General features: G+C 24.9%; 1 protein-coding gene across 2 annotated transcripts in view; it reads right to left on the bottom strand.

Annotated features, from left to right (window-relative positions):
• The window catches only part of LOC112688726 (AT-rich interactive domain-containing protein 4B-like), a 24320-nt gene extending 5228 nt beyond the window's left edge, over nucleotides 1–19092 (bottom strand). Inside the window, exons 1-16 of one of the 2 annotated variants that reach the window (XM_025562065.1) lie at nucleotides 18708–19092; nucleotides 14354–14606; nucleotides 11795–11884; nucleotides 9631–9744; nucleotides 9498–9560; nucleotides 9334–9427; nucleotides 8861–9044; nucleotides 8300–8494; nucleotides 8156–8235; nucleotides 7972–8096; nucleotides 7200–7340; nucleotides 4617–4735; nucleotides 1806–2535; nucleotides 956–1176; nucleotides 769–880; nucleotides 288–467 (exon numbers count right to left, since the gene is read on the bottom strand). In XM_025562065.1, coding sequence (XP_025417850.1) covers nucleotides 288–467; nucleotides 769–880; nucleotides 956–1176; nucleotides 1806–2535; nucleotides 4617–4735; nucleotides 7200–7340; nucleotides 7972–8096; nucleotides 8156–8235; nucleotides 8300–8494; nucleotides 8861–9044; nucleotides 9334–9427; nucleotides 9498–9560; nucleotides 9631–9744; nucleotides 11795–11797 — 2361 coding nt within the window. In that variant the 5' untranslated portion in view covers nucleotides 11798–11884; nucleotides 14354–14606; nucleotides 18708–19092. Of the gene's footprint in view, nucleotides 1–287; nucleotides 468–768; nucleotides 881–955; nucleotides 1177–1805; nucleotides 2536–4616; nucleotides 4736–7199; nucleotides 7341–7971; nucleotides 8097–8155; nucleotides 8236–8299; nucleotides 8495–8860; nucleotides 9045–9333; nucleotides 9428–9497; nucleotides 9561–9630; nucleotides 9745–11794; nucleotides 11885–14353; nucleotides 14685–18707 lie in introns of those variants that run through there. The other variant, XM_025562063.1, reaches the window with a different exon arrangement.
• Between the last annotated feature and the right edge of the window lie 2260 nt (nucleotides 19093–21352).

Genomic DNA, 21352 nt, shown 5'->3' with positions numbered 1-21352 from the left:
TTCTCATGCTATTCGTATAAAGGGTTCTCAGTAAAAATAAGTGTAAATATTTGGTATGGATATATTGGAAATTATTAAGTCTACACGAATTACCGGTTAAATTAAATGGTGAGAGAGTTTTACATTTTATTACGTATAATCTTCCGGTATAATTGGAAAAGTATCATTGCAAGTACAAGAAACTGCGATTTAAGTTAGATGGTGCTCCTCCTTCTTATATGAGGGCAAACTTAAAAATAAGGTTTCTAATTTTTTTTTTTTCATAGAAAATTACGTTTATAACATACTTCATTTTTAGAAGGATCCACATCGGTATCAGGTTCAGCTCCTGTTTCTGAATTAATACCATCTGGTCCACGTTTAGAACAAATACGTAAATGATCTACCCATTCATCATAACGAGAATTCCATCCAACATAATGGACATAATATCTATATCCTTCATTAACACAAATACAACTAATAACCTGCAATTTTATGAAAATAATATTATTTGAACTCTATAAAAAAATTTGATTTCAACAACTATTGTCCTCAACAATAAAATATTTGATAAAACTTTTATTTTGAAAATTAAATTTCAAAAATATAACATGCAAATGATTTAATTCTTTAATTCTAATTTCATAGTTTTTAAAATACATCTCTTATTCTCTTATAATATTTCTAACTATTAAGAATACATATAAACTGTAAATAACATTTGTAACATTAAAAGCTAGTAAATCTCTAGATTAAAGTTAAAAAAGTAAATGAAGAAATATTTACTTTTGCATCATAAGTGGTAGAATATATATTGTGTTTATCTCCATAATATACGCTTAATATATCACCTGTTTCCACAAGTCCACTCTTACCTAGTGGTTCCATTTTATAATTCCTAAATTCATTAAAAATATAAAATAATCATTCTTTGATTTAATTATACATGTTTTACAAATATTTCTCAACTTACACATGTGGAAAAGCAACTAATGGTTTTACATCTTTCTCATCTTTTTTCTTTTTTGTAGTTCTTTTCTTTTCAGGCCCACCATCCACTTTTTTGATTTTACCTTGATTTTCTACTGTTGATAAATTCTTAGGTTGAACTGTAGCAATATCAGTATGATCACTTGGTACTGACATTTTTCTTGATTTATTTGGTACATCTTCTTTAGATTTTGAACGTGTTGACTAACATTTTAAAAATATATATAGATTAATATAAAAATTTATTTATTTATTTATTTTTTAATTTTTTGGTTGAATTTTACATTTAAAAGAAATAATGAAACTTAAATTTAAAAATCTATCCATTGATTTTGGTCAATTATTATTAATTGAACATTAGCATATGGGTCCAGCATAAATAGTAAAGACATAATATAATTTAAATATAGGTAATAAGGGCTAATAAAACTAATGAATTACATTTTGGTTAATGTATTATAATTTATATCCTGTATACATTTTAGTGTTAGTTATGCAATATATTGCAATTTTAAAAATAAAATTGATTATAATTGATTAAAAAATTAATATGCTTTGGATATTACTATAAATAATTTATATTTTGAAATAAGTTTTCTCAAAAACTAAAATAAGTTTTTTTAAGCTATATTAATTTCAGATATTCAATTATATTTTAATAGAATATTTATGATTCAGTTATAATTTGAAAACCCAACATTTTTATAATTATTGATAATTTGTAATTGGTTTGAAAATGATTACAGAATAAAGTTATTAAGTTCCAACCGTCTCAAAATTATTAAAATACATAAGAATTTGTATTTATAATAAAATAAAATAAGAAATTTTACTTTTGGGACATCTTCATCTGGTTTTTTTTTATTAGAAGCATCTTGCTGGGTATTATTTGCGCCTCTTTTTGATTTTTTGAAGGGAGTTATTGTTTTCACAAATGTCTTAATCTGTTTCTTAATAGCTCTCATTTTTCTCACCCCCGGCAATCCAGTTTCTGTGGGTTTTACTTTTGAAATTTTTTCTTTTTTAGGAGCTTTTCGAATTGATTTTCCGAATAAATTTTTTGCGTTTTTTTTTTTTTGACCTTTTTTATCCTCAACAATTTCAGCATCAACTTGTTTTAATTCAATATTATCCTTTTTGTCTTCCTCTTTCTTCGATGTTTCTTTTAATTCATTTTTTATTTTAATATCATTTGCCTCCGTTATGTCAGGATCCAATTTACCTGATAATTTACTACGCGATGTAGCGTCATCTTTTTTATCACTTCTTTTAGATTCGTCGTTATTTTTATTAGAATTTTTTTCTTCTAACTTTAACATTTTAGCTGTTTTTTTATTTACTACTGTATCTTTAATAGTTTCGTTATCTTTAGATGATTCTGATTTGTCTTTAGTTTCTTCTTTCTGATTTTCAACCTTCTCAGCTGTTGATGAGCTGGGTAATGCCTTATCAATATCTCGAATGATACTCCGACTAAATCTATTTCGTGATCTTACTCCTCTTGGATAGTTGAGCATAGTACAACCAAGTTTACGATTAAAGTCCTCATAACTAAGCAAGTATCTGTAAAAATAACACAAAAAAATTAAATATAATTACAAAAGTACTAACCTACAATTTAAATACATATATTTAAAAATATAATTTTTTTTAAATACCACTCTGAGTCTTTTTTTTTTATTATATTGAACGATGATTTTTAACAATACATTTTAAAATTATATATAAATATTAATAGTAATATTTTGATAAATAGATATAATACATGTTTAAGTAATCTCTCCTAATGCAGAAGCTTCGGTCCTGTCTAATATTTTGTACTAAGTCTTTGGCGTTCAAGACGTCTTATGTTTTGGGAATTATCGAGTACCTAGTTGATTCCTGTTGGATTGATGTATAAATTTAAATTTATCTCGTGTTTTCAGGGAAATGTATTAATCTCTTTCTGGATGACAGGCTTTATTGTAAGATGCAGCAGAATACTAATTGTGCATTAGAAACAATAAAATATACCAGTAAAGATCATTGCTACGGCAGATACCCCCCAGATCTTCTATTGAGGAAAACAATATGAGAAAACTCCTAGGAAGAAATATTATTCACTTAAATATTGCTAAAAATTAGAAAATTGCAAGGAGACAAAAGAATAAATAGATAATAATAAAATAATAACTGATGAGGTTTGCAACACTGTATTGCTATTATGTTATATCATATTATATTCACCACTTCTAGTCCACAAACTCAGTATTGTATTTCATAACAAATGTTACACATCACTCGCATATAAAACAATAAGTACAAAATATACCAACAACTTGTCTCGTAATGGCGCACAAGGCATTCAAATATTACATTCAATATATAATTAGGAACGACTTGAATACCGGTAACGACGATGGAATAAAACGAAACAGCATGTCGTCATCCGTGGGAATAAATTTCCTATGCGAAAAAACGCTACTTTTCAGTGGAGACCAAACAGCTATTTATCTATCATTCCCCACACAACACTAACCTATACATAAACAATAATACCTCCAATGTGATTGCCAATCGTATGTTTATTCACATAGGAGGTACTTATACATTTTTGTAGAACGTCTTATACATAGGAGCTTAAATATTCACATTGGAGATATTCCCGAAACGTTTATGATTGGCCCTACACAAGAGAGATTATTTAATTTATATTTCATTAAACATGGAAGAAAGATAGCACATAGCACACATCATCAAAGATATTTTTTTTTGAATTTAGTGATATTAAAACCTTAATTTGGTATTTGTTCACATAGGAGATTTATTCCCACGAACGACGATATGCAATACACAAAGGTATGAAGAACGAATATGACCAACCACAACAAACGAAGATATTGATGTATTTATAGTAAAATTTACCCATAGCAATCCACAAAGTATAAGGATATCATTAATAAATAATTCATGAATATTAAAATTATTGATAATTATCATATCGAAATAAAAAAAAAAAATAAAAAATAAAATTATAAAACATCATAGTTAATAACTATAAAAAGGTTTATGAAATTTAGCAGAAGTCAATAATCTCATTATTTATTAATTTTAAAAAAAAAGCGATGTAGGCTGTAATTCTAAGTGCTTAAAATGTGACATTTTAAAATTTTTATGTTTTTCAAATTATGTTTTATAACAAGTGTAAGAAATTTTAAGTATAATATATTTATATAATAAAATACATCTTTGTTTAAAAATGTTCAAGATGTCAATGGCTATTATTTTTCTATGTTAATTATTTATAATCAAATAATTAATGAATAAGTGAAGTACATCAAGGTGAAGGGACTATGAAAATTGGAGCAATTATTATTAGCTGCTATTTGATTTCAAATAAGTTTAATTGAAAATAATATGAATACGGATTGATAAAATGAAAAAAAAAACATTTGACAAGTAAGAAATAATGTATTTCAATTTAATAAAAATAAAATCTTAAAACTATAGTTCATAAGGTAGTATCTTATGTAAATATCTATTGAAAGTTTAATTTAATGAAATCCAGTAGTGATGTTAAAATATATTGGAATTATTATATATTAAAACTATTAAAATTATAACATTTTATGGTTAAATCAATGTTAGAAAAATTTTATACTTACTCTCGATAAATATCTTTCATAACAATATGTGATTCTTCATGGCCAATTTTTATTGATAAATTTCTCCATTCATCCTTCAATTTATTGACTTTGTTAAAACCTCCTAAATTCATAACTAACTAAAAATAAAATAATGCATTTAATAATTTTGACCATAATAATAGAAAAATATTTTATATATAATACATATACATAATACTATAAGAATTATCCAGCTTCACCCATACGTAGATAATGCTTTTTCTAAATTAAATTCTGAATTGTATTAATTTACTTAATTTGATCAAGTGCTAAATAGTAGTAGTAACTGAATTATGAATAAAAAATAATAATGATAGTAATAATAATATTTACAAATAATTCTAAAGTTACAATTACGAGCATAACTTGTATAATTTAACTTTATTTTTGAATATTTACAAATGATTTTATACTGAGTAACTCATTTTTAAAATTACTCTTCTTAGTATACCACATTTAGTTTTATTTTTTGGTGTATGAACATATAAATGGTCAGGTCTCCCAATTCTAGAAAATTCTACATACAATTCAATTATCCAAGCGAAGAACAGCTATTTTCCAGATTTACACCACAATAAATTAAAGTCTATTTTTGTGCTTTGTTTATCGTCATTGTAAAACAAACCTTTAATGAAAACTGAACTCTTCTAAACTAAACTGAAAAATTGTTGAGGTATAATGGTATTTTCAGTAAAAATATTTTTTTTCCCTTAGTACATCCAATCAAAATTTTAGCTTCAATTAATTGATTAAATTTTTTGTAAAAGGTGACCTAGAGCCATAAATATAGGCTATATATATATATATATATATTTAAAATAGAAATTATAATGTATAAATAAGCCTTTTATTATATTTGCTCAGTCGATCTTTTTTTTTTTTGTAACTGAATTTTTAATATTATTAGAAATCAAATAATAATGAAAGTTAATTTATAAGGGGGGAGGGAGGCGAAAAAATATGTGTTTCCCTTATCCTGAAATCCCTAAATATGCCATTGAATATAATTAATAATATATATATGTTTTATATTCAAATTCGTTATATTATAGCTGTCTTGGAAGTTGATGCATTCGCCTTTTTTTTTTTTTTTTTTTGGAACTTTATAGACAATGATCTTCTGGCCACAAATGTGTTTCATTAGAATGTGAATCCGAATAATGAATTTTTATTTATCTTTTTTTGGTGTTAATTACATTTTAAGTCATTTTTTGAAATTTTTGGTCATTTTTACTGATTTTACAGAAATTAATTTCTTATCGATTCTTGTCGACCATTATGCCAATAATTTAAGACTTGTCTGATTTTATTTTTATTTTTATTTGATTTTATTTACGATTAAATTCGTAGTTGTCATATTGTGGTAAATATTATTATACCTACATAATATTATTTTTTCCTAATATTTGATTAGTATCTGATTTTATATCGTTGATCACAGTCGTACACTCGTTGTCACGTTATAGTGAATAATACCTATTATATCTAAATTTTATTATTTTTTTCGTAATATTTTCGAAATTACGAAAATTAAAACGTAGGTTAGTGCTCATCTATGCCTTCCAATCACTTCAGTGAACGTGGAGAGAAGTTTTTCCAAATATAAATATTAATAAACAGATAATTGTCATTCATTTACTTTTGATAACATCAAATACGCTTTAATTGTACAATGCTATTATTTTAATTTTTGAGTAATTTGTAAGCTTTGATAAATTTATAAAACAAATATTTGTATTTTTTTAATTTCATATTTTAAGGATATTTGTTTTAAATGTTATGTCATATTGTGAGTAATTTGTAAGTTTTGATAAATTACATAGAATGTTACAGTAAAATAGAGTGAAATATTTAAAAAAATTATTCTTATTAAATTAAAACAAATATTTGTAAATTGTTTAGGTCATTTTTTGTCATTTTTATGTCATATTTGCATCTTTTTAGGTCATTTTTTAATGTTTTTAAGATCATCAACTTTCGAGCCCTACTTATAATATAACCTTGGAGAATTAAAAATTCTTATGATATGATTTGAATTCTCACTTTTAGTGATATTTTATAAGGAGACATAAAAAAAACCAGTTTGTTTTATTTAAATAGGGATAAAAATAAAATTCCTTTCTCCCTCACCGAAGATAGAAAAAAAAATGAAAAATTGGGCAATGTGGTGACACTCAGGAAGGTATTTGGAACAACTCAGTGAAAACAAATTGTTAAAATGTTAAATAGTATCATCACAAAATGGGAACATAAAAAAGGCCTGTTCTTTTATATATATTTTATTAGTTATATGTATTAATAATAATAAAAATAGCTGTTAATATAAGACAATCAAGAGAAATTATAACAGAAACGTACCAGAAATGAGAAATAAATGTATTAATAAATAATAATAAATTATTACTTACAAAAATAAACTTAAGATATGAAAAAATAATTTTAGTAAGAAAATGTTTAATTAGAATAAAATTTATATAAAGTTTAGAATATTTTAATAACTACATTTTTATTGTATATTTTAGAGCTTCTTATCATTAGTATTTTAAATATTTACTAAAATACCTTAAATAATTTGAATAGATTAACATCTTTGCCATTAAGAGATGGAACTTGATTTATAGGCGTTCCTCTTTCATCCAAAAATTTAAATAATAGTGCAAGAAAATGATCTTTTCCTTCATCGACTTTCGATTCAGGAGTTTCCTAAAAATAATAAAAATAATAACATTTAATTTCATACATACATATATATATATATATATATATATATATATATATATACTGAAAAGTACACAATTAATTCTCTTAAAATTGATAAGCCTTATATACCATTTAAATCCTCAATTCAATATAATGTGATTGTCTCATTAAACACAATTTTAACTTAATAATGTAAATAAATAAATTATATAAATAAATAAATACAACTGATTCAGGCGTATGTCTGAATCAGTTTTATTTATTATACGCCATTAATTTTTACAAAATAAATTAATTTATTAATTTATTAAATGTTTACTGAGAGTACTATTGTTTTTAAATAAAGGTGTAGGATATCATGGCACACTTCATCATAGTGTGTGTTAGGAAAATCATACCATTTTAAATTTGTTTGAAAAATAGAACTGAACACTAGAACTGCTGGATTAGCTTTCAAATAAGAAAACTAATATTTTATCTATGATGCATTTATTTCAACTACATATTTCTTAGATGAATTAATTGGTAAAAATTGTTGTTTAAAAATTAATTAATTAACTTTATTTCATGAATATTTATGCTATAACATATCCTAGTCAGAAATATATATATTATTATATTAATAAAACCATACATCATTATCACATTTATCTTCATCATCAGTAGTTAAACAATTTTTTTCAAGACCAAATAGCAAATCACGATCCCAATGTGGAGGTAATTCATCCTTGTCAAGATACAATGTGGCTTTTTCAACAGCTACAAAAATAAATTAAATTAAGTTTTACATAAAATATATAAAACAAAAAAAAAATTACCAGTTTTAAGAGTAGGATTTTCCACTCTAGCACCAATTTCTTTTGTAAATTCTGTAATTTCTTTTTTTGGCACAGTATAGCTTTAGGTAAACAATTATATAGTAAATATTTATTTTAAGAAAAGAGCTAGAAAATCATACTTACTATTTTCCATCCTTAAATGAACGAACCAAATAGTCATCAGTTATATTTGTTTTAACTGAGGATTGTGCAGTAGGTGCAACTACCAATCCAGGAAACCAATTGTCTCTAACTTTCTTTTTATCATTAGATTCTACACAAAATACTTTTCCAATATCTTTTTCTTCCATGGATGAAATTTTTTCTTCGCTAATTTTCCTTTATAATAAAGAACAATATAAGTAAAATAAAATTTATAATTAGGATATAATATGAAATTTAAATAGTAAACCAAAAAGTAATTTTCAATTATTAGATATAGGTGTATATTAGTAGTTTTTTAAGTGAGTCTAAAATTAAACATTTATAAGGAAAATTGTTAACAGAACATAATGATCATGTATTAATTATACTAAATTCATGTTTTAAGTAGTTTTTATGTAAATATAAAAATAAAATATAAACTATGAAAAAAAAAGTTGTATAATAATTTATTATTACAAGTATTATTTAAGTAATCAAAAATTATGGATATTTATGATACTTGAATTTATAGATATTATAAGAAAATATAAATATCATTACTCAACACTTTTTTTAGGTTTTCGAATTCTGCAACTCTGCACTATATTAGTACGTACAGGACTACGAATATGCTCTGGATGGGTAAGAGGGAGTTGATCAAGAGTAGAACTAGCAGCAAAGTGTTTTCCACTTTTTAAACATAATGCAGTCCTTTTCAATGATGTTATATCACCATCATCAAATACTAGAAAATGACATAGTAAATTAACAAGGTTATAAATACATAGGACTAGCAATTCCCAAACTTTTTTGGTCACGCTACCCCTAAACAAAATGTAACCATGCCTCCCATGAATAAATAAATTAATATTTTTATTATTAAAATATAATCAAATTATTGTCGATCTAAAAATAAATATATGATAGTGTAATATAAACTATAAATATTTGCCTTGCGCCTCCTCTAATAAGTATTTGTGACTCCCAATCACACAGTTTGAGAACTACTGTATTAGATAATTGCACATACATACCAACAGTATATTGACTACAATCTTGAATTTTTTGAATTGTTGCTTGGCTAAATTCTTTTTTATCACCACATTTTACTTCAACAGTAGCTCCAACCTTTAATTCACACATAACATATACATTTGTAAAAATATATGTTTAATATCAAACAATTAAAATGTATTACTTTTAATTCTCCTTTTATCACATCATCAAAAACAAATGTAGACACTCCATTGGAATTTAGAATCTAAAAATAATATTTTTATTATTATAAAAGAGTTTGAAATTAATTACATTTTAATAACAATAATACAAACTTTGCATTTTACAATTTTCAATATCTTTTTGATTTTTGCTTCACAAAACGCTCCTTTATATTTGGCACTGACTTCTGTGCCAACTGTAAGAAAAGGAGGCTCGTCCAAATTCACCTAAATGTTTTATGTAAAATGTATTCATACGTGTTTAATAAAAAAAATTTATTTCGGTTACATCAATTAATAAAGCTCTCTAAATAGGTAAATACAACATTCTATAGTAAAACTCATGCATTAAATAATTAATTATTTACTCTAAATAGGATAGTTTCCTAGTTCCTAATTTCATAATTTCTTATGAATTTCTTTAAATATATAATTAATTTGATTATATATTATGTTTACGCTTACTTCTACATTTTAAACTAAAATTATCTCTAATAATACAATTTCATTAAATTTAATTATGTTTATGGATATAATTATGATATTATAACCTTTCATGTCTTAATAAAAAAATATTTTATTATAAATCAAAATATATATACATAAACATAAATAGAAGACTCTAGTTAGTTTTACATCAAACACTAACATGGTTAAAATTATATTCTTCAATTAAATACAAAATTAAAAAACTCTAATATTAAATATTTAAAAATATAATATCGATCACAGATATTTTATCACTAATAAAACAATAACAATTAATGCACCAATGATATACTTAGAATAAATATTTTGAATAAAAATAATTATTATAATAAAACAGTCAAAAGTTTTTAATAGAAAGTGCTTAAATTTTAATACATATACTACAAAGTATTTCTCAGAATTATTAATTCTAGGATTTTAATTTTGATATTATTAATACATTTTTATTAAATTTATTTATTTAAAAATTTCATATTTTTTTTTAAATATATATATATATATATATTTAATAAATGTGTACTCAATTACCATCAACCAAAAATATAATCCTGAGATACACCTATATAGTATAGGTAGATATATATATATATATCTATTAACATACATTTTATGAAACATACGACCATACTACATGCTGAGTTCCATTAAAGTGTCAATGGAATAACAAGTAGGTACATGTAATAGACCTCGTTCATATGTCATCTTTTTCATTCTGAAATCAACCCATGGATAAAATCAACTAGGTTCATTTATATACTTTTTCATTTAGTAAGCGCAATCATCACCAAGTTGAACAACCAAAACTGAACAGATATTATAAAGCAGTTGCTCCAGAATATATATTTAGTTAAATAAACTAAAGTTGCCATACATATACATATATTACTTACAATTCTTTCCTTTTTTTAAATGTTACATAACAATAGATTTAAAAATAATATTAATAACTGACAAATCAGTAAGACTACAATTAATAATAAATATATATTTTTATTATTTTAAAATATATTAAGTCCAATATGCGTAGATTTCTTCTATAATATAATTAATAAACAATAATTAAAAATGAAATACAACATTGATGTTAAAGTTTGCAATGTTTAACTAAGCTCTATAATGTTTTATCTGTATAAAACATTAACTCATTCAATTAACTAGACTCAATACTAAGAATTATTTATTATAAAATATTTTTTTTACTCCAATCATATTTATGAAGTATATTCTTCAGTAAATAAAAAATAAAAATAAATTAATTCTAGTATTATTTAAAAATAATCTTTAATTCAAATTTATTATCATTAAATAGTATACAGAAATATTATAATTCAATAATAAATTTAAAATAAGAATACCTCATGATAGTGAATTGTAAATAGTACTTAAACCTTAGTCAATGGCAACTCTAGCTCTTATGAAAATAAAGCTTGTTGAAAATTTAAGCCAATATAAATTAATTTAATAAATTAGTGAAAGCTATTTAAAACTAAATATTTTAAGTTTGATATAAGTGAAACCATACTATTATATGAATATATTAAAAATATTAGTAAATAAAAATGTATCAAAATTGAAATAGTTTTAAAATGATAAATAAATGAAAATAAAAAAACTGACAATTAATAATTATTAAATTATATAATTGAATTGTTACATTTAACGCACAAAAACTGAATACACCTAAAATAATCATTTACATTTTTGGCTTAAACTTTTAAAATTTACTTTTTGGCTATTGATTGTTTATTAATATAAATAAATAAGGTGAGGAAAGTTTAATCAAACGAACCATGATGAGTGGAAGATTTTTTTCTGGTATTTCTTGACAACAGTTGACTTCTCCGTTTTAAAACATTATTCAAACATTTAATTTGTTAATCTATAAAATAAATATTACACACATATATATATATATATTTTATTATACAGCTAATGATAAAAAACACTAGAACATTATTTTTAACATATCTTATTTATGACTTGTGTAAAGTATTGTTTAATATATAAATATTTTGGTTACTTATAATTTATCTTAAATTCATAATATATTTTAAATAAATTTATACTTATAAACTTATTTTATAATCAACTGCCATATGGATGGTGTAGTCTGGTCGAAATTTTAGTGGCCAAAAGTCTAGTAATCAAAATGTTATCCCTTTGAACACATTTTTAGTCAAAAAATATAATTCCAAAAATTTAAGTGATTGTAATGTTATGTAATTGAAATATAATATGATAGAAAAAATTTATTTTGAAACAATTATTGCTGTTGATTTTACAAACCAAATCTTTGTTTTTTTTTTTATATATGAAATTATTTATATTTAATAACATTCCTCTATGAATGCTAAGAACAATATCAATATTCATCATATATAAAAATGAATGCTGGGTTGTATGATCATTTATAGAACCGATAACGACTTATCGGTTATGCAAAAATAAAACTGTTCTTTAAAATTGATAAATAAAAGACTTTAAAAGACTAATAAAGCATTATCCCTTGATAAGTTATAGGTTCGATTTCGGATCTGTAATATTTGCAGAACCGTTTAAGATTCCTTATAATTTAATTTAAAATGTATTATCATTTGAAATTGTTATTTATTTAATTTTGAATAATTATTAATTTTATTTTATTTCATATTATTGTTTCAAGACATTTTAAATTTAAATAATTAATTGTAATGTCTTTGTCATCCTCGTCTAATGATTCTGATGAAGATATTATTCTTTAAATTTTTATAAATCTCCCAAGACCAAGGTGGTTTAGAGATAGGTCAAATCCATCAAATAACAATTAACAATTAAATTAACAAGACATGCTTATCTCTTTGAAAAAATAATAATCTCGATAAGAATAATATTTGTGTACTACTTAATACCAGATAATTGGTTATAACCTGATAATTTAATATAATTTATAATACTTTCATGAAACGAAATCTGTTCTTTAACTTCTACTATTTTACAATTGATATATTATCGGCCCAACAGTTTATTGAACTGTTTTCATGCAACCAGGCATAAAACTAATAACTAAAAACTTTATTTTTACTTTTGTTTATTGAACTGTTGATAATAACTGTAAGCACCTACTACAATAAACCTAGATAGAGGCTATATCTAGAAATGTTTATTAGATAAAGTAATCGAAAATCTAATGATTATCTTTACTTCAATAATTTATTATTTAACAATAAAATGATTTGATCACTAAACTACTTATTTAGTAGTAATTAATACTACTAAACTAGATCATCGAATAAATTACTTAGACTGCTGTCATATATGTTTGAAAAAAATAGGTACTAATATTATTTTAGTATTAAATAGATATTTAAGTATTACATAAAAATAGTTTTATTTTCAAATAACGATTCCCTTATATTTTTCATAGTCATTTATATTGAAAATGTTTTGCAATCTTTTAATACGTTAAGTGCCTCATAGTATTTGGTGACCATTGCCCAAGAATCTGTGCGAAATCAGTCACGCAATTACGTTGATCGACTAAGTATCAATATCGGCCCCCAGAGCAATACCTACCATTGTTTTTTCTACATACCAATTTATTATTATTATTTAGTATTAAAATTATAAATACAATTTAACCGATAACCGAATATTTTAGCGTGGTGAACGTGCTAATAAATACATACAATTAAATTTATAACTTGTAGTAATGAATAATAGTAGGCAAGAAAAACTAATTAATATAATGATGTGAATTCTTTGAATTATTTTCGATTATAAATCATATATGTATATGTTTATATTATAAGAAAAAGAAAACTAGTTTGGCAATACAAGTACTATATATCATAATAACTATTCAACTATTCAACTAACAATATAGATATACATAATTATTGTCATCGCCATCATCGAAAAATAACCATTACTTTGCTAAAAATAAACGAAAATAAAATCCAAGTGCACTATTGAAAAGTAAACGTTTTACTGACCACATAGTGAAACAGAAGAATTGCTCTGATAACCGAGTAATTTATAAGGTCATAAAGATGCCTATACAAATTGTCAACTACCCATTGACTGTGGCACTCGACGTGTTAATATTATGCATCCAAAGTGATGTTACTATGAGTTTTAGATATAAATTAATTTAACTAAATAATTTTGTTTTTAAGCACTAAATAATAAATACATATAAACATAAATTAATAAAAGAAAAAAAAATTAAAAAATACTCATGTATGTGAATGTCTTTGGGAAAACAACACACGTCCAAGCAGTCAGCTAAAAGCGTTCGTTTGGGCAACCTGAACGCGATGCAAGACGCACGATGGACGAACATTGCGTGTTTTATTATTTGTATACGTACCGAAAACGGTGGCGATATGACGGGAACCCGAGTCATTTGAAGATGATGATGAACCGTGACCCGAACCACGTAGGACGGCGTTTCGTCCGAAGTCTTCAAAGAATGGGAGCACAACAAGATTGCGGCATTAACGTACGTGCGTCGTTTGTGCGCGCGGTGTAGTGATAACGGACAACAGTTGACAACCAACAGTAACAGCCGGAAAGACGCGGAGCAATGCCAATGATAAATGTAATAGTTACAGAAACAATCACTGTAATAATACGTTAACACAAAAACATTAAATATCATATAAGAAGTACACACTATCACAAGACCGTCAATAGAAACAGGATTGCGAATACCATTGAATTCTATATGATATATATTATCATATAGAGTTCGATGGCGAATACTAAATACAACTGCTGTGCCATGGAGTAGACGGGCTTTAGTTTCTCTTTAGCCATGAAAAAAAAAAAAAAAAACGGCGGCGTACGAGTACAGCGCTCTAATCACGATTGTGGTACTGTCGGCACGAACGGTTCTTTGCAGGGAAAATGGTTTGTATAATCATATCCTTATCACATCAATAACCATGATCGTGATTATAATATAAATCTTATCAATTATTACGGAAAGTAACGGAGATTAACCATACCGTATATTGTTTCAAGCTTAGATCACATAATATATCATATATATTATATCGGCTGGTAAAAGCAGGACTATCCTGATGATTTGCGGGGCTCGGGGCAGAGTAAAATTGCGGGGCCTTAAATGTGGAAATGTCACTATCGCGCGCCAGTTGCATATTGGTACTCAAATGTGCGCAAATAATCTTAACAAATATAGTACCTTGCACTTACAACAATATGAATAAGTAAATAAATTTATTTATATAATAAACAATTTTACATGAAAAAAAAATGATATGTACATTTTTTTTGCTCATCAATTTAACTTTTTTTTTTATTGTATCTATGATCTATGAAAGTAAGGCCTATCAAACTGTGATGAGATCGCAAGGCCCGGGGCAAGAGCCCCGCTTGCCCTGCCCCAGAAACGATCTTAGGTAAAAGGCCAAAGGGTTAAGTGACATGGTGTAACTACGGGATAACCAACAGTTAGATCTTTCAATCGTACTAACATGTTGTTCTGACCATTAAGTAATGAGATTTAGTAAGTACAAGAATTTAAATTTTTTGTGACAAGTGACACAACTGTTATAAAAGTAGGGTACAAGCGCCTTTTTTTTTTTTGAGGGTGTAAGGCTATATTGTTAAAAATGTTATGGGTTAAACGAAAAATTGATGGCTCTTAGCCCCTACAATTGTTGCTTATCAACTTTCATAATAATAACATGATCTATGAGTATCAAACCATTTTTTATATTGATTTAAATAATTATACGAATAAAATTTTTTATACATACCTACATTGCATAACTGTTAAAAGTCTACTGAACAATTTATAAGCGCCATTTATCACAAAAAAATAAAAATAAAATTAGAGCTAAGCGCCAAAAGAAGGTAAGTTTAGTTAAATTCGTTATGATATTAAATGTACTTAATATTTCAATGTAATTAGTGTCAGACCAGAAGGATAACATGTAATAGAATGGAAATATATAATAACCTCATTCCTAATGCTTAAATAAATACCAAAGTGTCAATGCCAAAGTTAAGAAAATATGAACATTTTGTTTTTGCTTTCCTGAAAAGTAGTAAAATTGTCACTTAACCCCTTTTGCTTTTTACTAGTCGATATATCATGATGACATACGATCATATATGATACATATGATCTAAGGTTTCAAGCTTATTATCAATTTCATAATTAGTTGTTGGAAATAACAACTAAAGCCGGGTCCACACCAAACACGTCCCTACACGGTCTGCTAAAATATCTTCCTGTTGTTGGAAAATGTTTTTAAGTAGAAAGAAAAAAATAAATATTAATTAGATAGGTATGTAATAAATTAAACTATCATTATTTAAAAATAGTTTATAATAAGTCAATGACACATAATTTTATACAATGAAAATTGAAGTCAATAACCGGTAATTTAATTTAAATATAAGAGTGATAAAATATTTCTGTTGTAGATATATCTAATATTTCTTTATTCATGTTTATTAACAACTGTCTTATGTGTTTACTTTCTAAAGATAAAGTTTACTGTTGACTTGATCATTTTTTTTTTTAAAAAAATCTTTCTTGCAATTCAATTTTTCTTTTACTGCTTCCATCTATGATGATTTCTTTAGAACTTTTATGGTTTATCAATTTTGAAATTATTTTATGGCATTGCTTAATAATATATGTTTCATTGGTCTCTTCTAATTGTACTCGATTAACCATACCATATATTGTTTCAAGCTTATTTTTAATTTCTTCATTAGTTGTTGTATTTAAGTTTAATTTTTTAATTGTTTGTTTGAAACCATTATTAACAACTAATTTTTGTGTTGGTGGTAAAATCTGATTTTCATTTTGTGACTACCTGCAGTCTCTGTTTTTACACAGGCATGAATATATTTGCAAATATTGAAATAAACAATGTTATTCATACATGAGCATTTATATGTATGAGTACATGTTTTGCATTTATCGCAGGACAATACACATTCATTACATGATATTAATGTATTTTATATTTTATATTGTAAATTAACTTCTGTCTCTGAGCTTACCAACCAGTAATCGTCTACCTTCATTATCATATCTGTTGTTATTTTCAAACTTTTATGATGCATTAATCTGTTTTATTTTATATAATTTTTTTGTTTTGAAATTTTTATTATTCTTTCAAAAGTTTTATCTCTTACTAAAGCCATTAATGCATTAATAGAAAGGTCTAATTGTTAACATTGTTTTCTGTCTAAAGAACAATGTTTTTTTTTTATGTAATGCTTCTAAATACATGTTGTTATTTATCTCAATATTCTTCTGTAGTATTCAATCTAATGATTGGTTTGCAGTAATTTCAATGTTTCTCTATCAGTAGCCTCCTTTTCAATTCTTGATATGAGTTACATCCTTGATCTTCCATTATCTGACTTATGTATTGCAATCTTGCTCTTCCTCTATGGTTTTTTCCGTCGATTACACCTTCTAATATTAATAATAGCAGCCCATGGTATCTTAAAATATGACCTATTAATTTATTTCACTTTTTCTTTATACTCTTCCACATTGATTTTCTCTCCGATACCCTTTCTTAAACTTCTTCATTAGTAATTCTATCAGTCCAACATATCTTTTGCATCCCCTGTAGCACTGCATTTTGAATGCCTCTAGTCTTCTCATTTCTTCTCTTTCAATAGTCCATGTTTCACATCCATATAACATAATGCTCCAGATGTACGTTTTTAGTAAATTCTTCCTGATATTAAGGTCAATGCTTTTTGAAATTAAAATATTTCTTTTCTTATATCCCAATATATTCCCTATTGAAATATGTCCATCTTTATACTCTGTAAGAATACACGGAGTTAAAATATTTTCCGTAGTTTTTTATATCTATATCATAATATAATTTCCACTAACAGTGTATCTATCTTTCCCTTTTCCACCAATATCCGTTTCCAGTAAATGAGTTTTTCGGATTGATGTAAAACATATATAAATATACACACAATATAATCAATGTATATTGTACTTTTATGGTATTTAATTGTATGTTAAACCGTGATCATACTTATATGTACTTGTATGTACTTTTATGTCGATTAACCATGATAATATCTAAATAATCAAATACTTTATGAACAAGTGAAAAGATGGCACAGTTTAAATACCTAGTGAATTACAACTACGTGTGTGTTAAAATAAAAAGTAACCATGGAAATAAGACACTAATACTAAAAATAACTTTAAATTTTTTATTGGATCAGTTAACAAATATCAACTAATTTTATATATAATTACAATCTACATAACTATGGTATCGTATACTATACTATATAATTTTTTTCACATTTTTATATCTGACCATTTACAATTATACCATAATAATTATTATATCGTTTTTTCACCTTTATAAATCTGACCATTTTTTTAAATAAAATTTAACATTTTCCATCCTATGTTGTATATATTATATAATGCCTTTACATTTATTAAATAAATAGTAAATTTTAAATAAAATTATTACTGTGCTATAGCTTTTAATTTAAGCGTAGCATACAATTGTTTTGGTAAAAACGGGCCAAAATATTAGTATTATTAATGGATATTCATTAAAAAAAAAAAACCAATTTTTAGTTATTTTAAATAATTTAAAAATCAAAATTAAAATAATATTAATATAATGATTAGGTCTTGGATTTAAAAATATAAAAAATATGCCCTTTCAAAAAATGAATACTACCTTCAATGTATACATTTGACTGATCAGTGGAAACTTCACTATTGTTCAGTTGAAGTACATTTTGACACTTTTTTCCATCATCTGATTGAATTATATTTGTTGCATACCATTCGTTATCGTCAATTAGTTTGAGTAATTCATCCACGCCATTCATTGTATTTTCAGCATTTTCAACTATTTTATCATTGACAGTAAAAGTCATTATATTATTTTCAATCTCACATTTTAGTTCTTCCATGTTTTGAAGCAACTGATTCCGTTTCATAAAAAATCGGTAGTGAATCTAACCATTTTGCAACATTTTCTTTATCTTTTGAAATGGTTTTGTGATTTTCATCATCACTTTTTACACATAACATTATTTTCCAGCCTTGGCGTATTCTCTAACATAATAAAAATTATAAACTTTATAATGAATATAAATTCAGATCTTGACTTGATAAAATTGTTTTAATTTTTAACTAATTAATGTTTATTGGTACCAAAAAGTGTTATAGAATAATATTTATACTTATCTGTGCGATTGTTTGATTTGAATCTGAATTCAAACTTCAATATAAGTTTACGTCCGCGTTAATTTTAAATTTCGTGCCGCTACAACTGTTGCGTAAATACTAATCACAAGTTGTGATTCACAAATCATATTACAGCAAGTAATAAACACATAAATGGCAAGAAAACCGAAATCGGCTATTATTGGTTGATCTAATATTATTATTGTTATTATAAATAGTAATACGCATATTAAATATCCCTATCAAAATAATATTATTATTACATTTTAATTTACTTTATCCACTAGCTTATCATTTTAAAAATATATATCGTAAACATTTTTACGAAACAATAATGTTTGATCTAAATTTAAATAACTACTACGTACTGTAACCAAAATGTACCAATGTCAAATGCAGTAACCCTAATACAAAGCAATACTATAAATAATGCAATCATAAATACTCGTATTATGTGGTCAACCGCTGTAACCCTTGACTAGGTCATAAATAAAACTAAATTAACTATACAAATAACTATTATAAACTTTTAATTCTTAAAAAAACTGATTCTCAGGTATCACAGAAAAAATAAATAATTATCTAGTACGTTTAAAAATGATTATATAGGTAAATAAAACGTTTAAAGTGTCTATTGTAAAATTATGTTTTTGTGGGTTATGACACTTGGCCTTTTAACCATCGATATAATACTGTCTGTAGTCCAATATAAAAATTATTTTCATCTGTTTCATATAATAATGATTTTAAAATTTTAAAAACAATTGTTTTTTTATCATTAGAGTAAATTTTATTTAAATTCTTCTTCTAGTTCCTTAAGACATGCCATGTACATACAATTATTTTATTTGCAGGACCCATTATTTCAATTCATTTTTCACTGCATGCATTATAAAATGCTGACTTGTCATCGGACATAAAAATAGATGCTGTAATGTTTCCAATTGCATTTTTAATACACTGGAAAAAATTTGCGAAGACAACAGTAAACTGATTTGTTTGATAAATAAAAACCAACAGGATAACTATTTCCATACTAGTCAACAACAACTATTGAATATAATTGATAATTGTATCCATTAAAGCTATGTGTGCCATCGATACATATTTTGTCATTGTCAAATTTCAAAAATAATTCCAATTGGAATTGTGTCATAATGATCAAGCAAAAATGATTTTTACTTAAACATGAATCATAATTACCATTCTCTCCCTGTGGTTTATAGTATAAAATAGGACTTTCATTGCCTTTAGTCATCATTTCATTTACCCAGATATTCATGCTTGTTGCATAATTGTCATAATTTTTAGTTTTATACGCAATATTAAAACTTTTAATATTGTGTATATCTTGTTTTTCCAGTAATAAATTAATTCTTTTAATCCCTTCCTCAAAATCTGAAGATCATAAATCCTCTATTATCCTATTTACTGATACTTTCAAAGTTAATTTTCCTGTACAAAATATTATTTATTGGCATTATAATTATTTCAATAAAAATATATGTACACAATAAAATTAAGTAGGTACCTACCTGCAATCATACTTCTATCTACAAAAAATAATCTTTGTTTTCCAATGTCATGTGTATGCCATAGATGAGTATTACAAAAATTTACTTTTAAATAATGAAAGTGAATTGTTAATTAAAATTAGAACGTTATTAATTAATAAAATTGTTGATTTTTAAAATTAAATTACAAAGTTATACGTATTATTATTGTTGTATGTGACAACGATAACGAAAAGCACTGATATTATTATTGTTATTATTTTTATTTTGAAAAATAACAAACTATACAATTTATAATATAAATGTATTTTGTTGGTGGCTAAGACGACAGGGGGTGACCGAGCACCCACAGACCCCTGAATCCGTTCCTGCTAAAATAAAATTTAACAAATCATTTTGTTGAACTAAATGGGTATTTTAGCAAATTAATAAAACTGTTTGTTAATCTATAAATTAACAAAATGTAAATTTTGAAATCAACAAACAGGTCTGTTGGCCCTATGTTAACAATGATTTTGTTGATTTAATTTTACCTAGATTTTTCTTTCTGTGCGGGTCATTAAGAGGTACGTACGAGTTGATTCCCAGGTCATTATATATTTTATTCATTATTTTG

This window comes from Sipha flava, unplaced genomic scaffold (genome assembly GCF_003268045.1).
Source record: "Sipha flava isolate LNK unplaced genomic scaffold, YSA_version1 3_pilon_pilon, whole genome shotgun sequence".
NCBI lineage: Eukaryota > Metazoa > Arthropoda > Insecta > Hemiptera > Aphididae > Sipha > Sipha flava.
The sequence above is the reverse complement of the archived record's forward strand: the minus strand, read 5'-3'. Positions and strand labels throughout refer to the sequence as shown.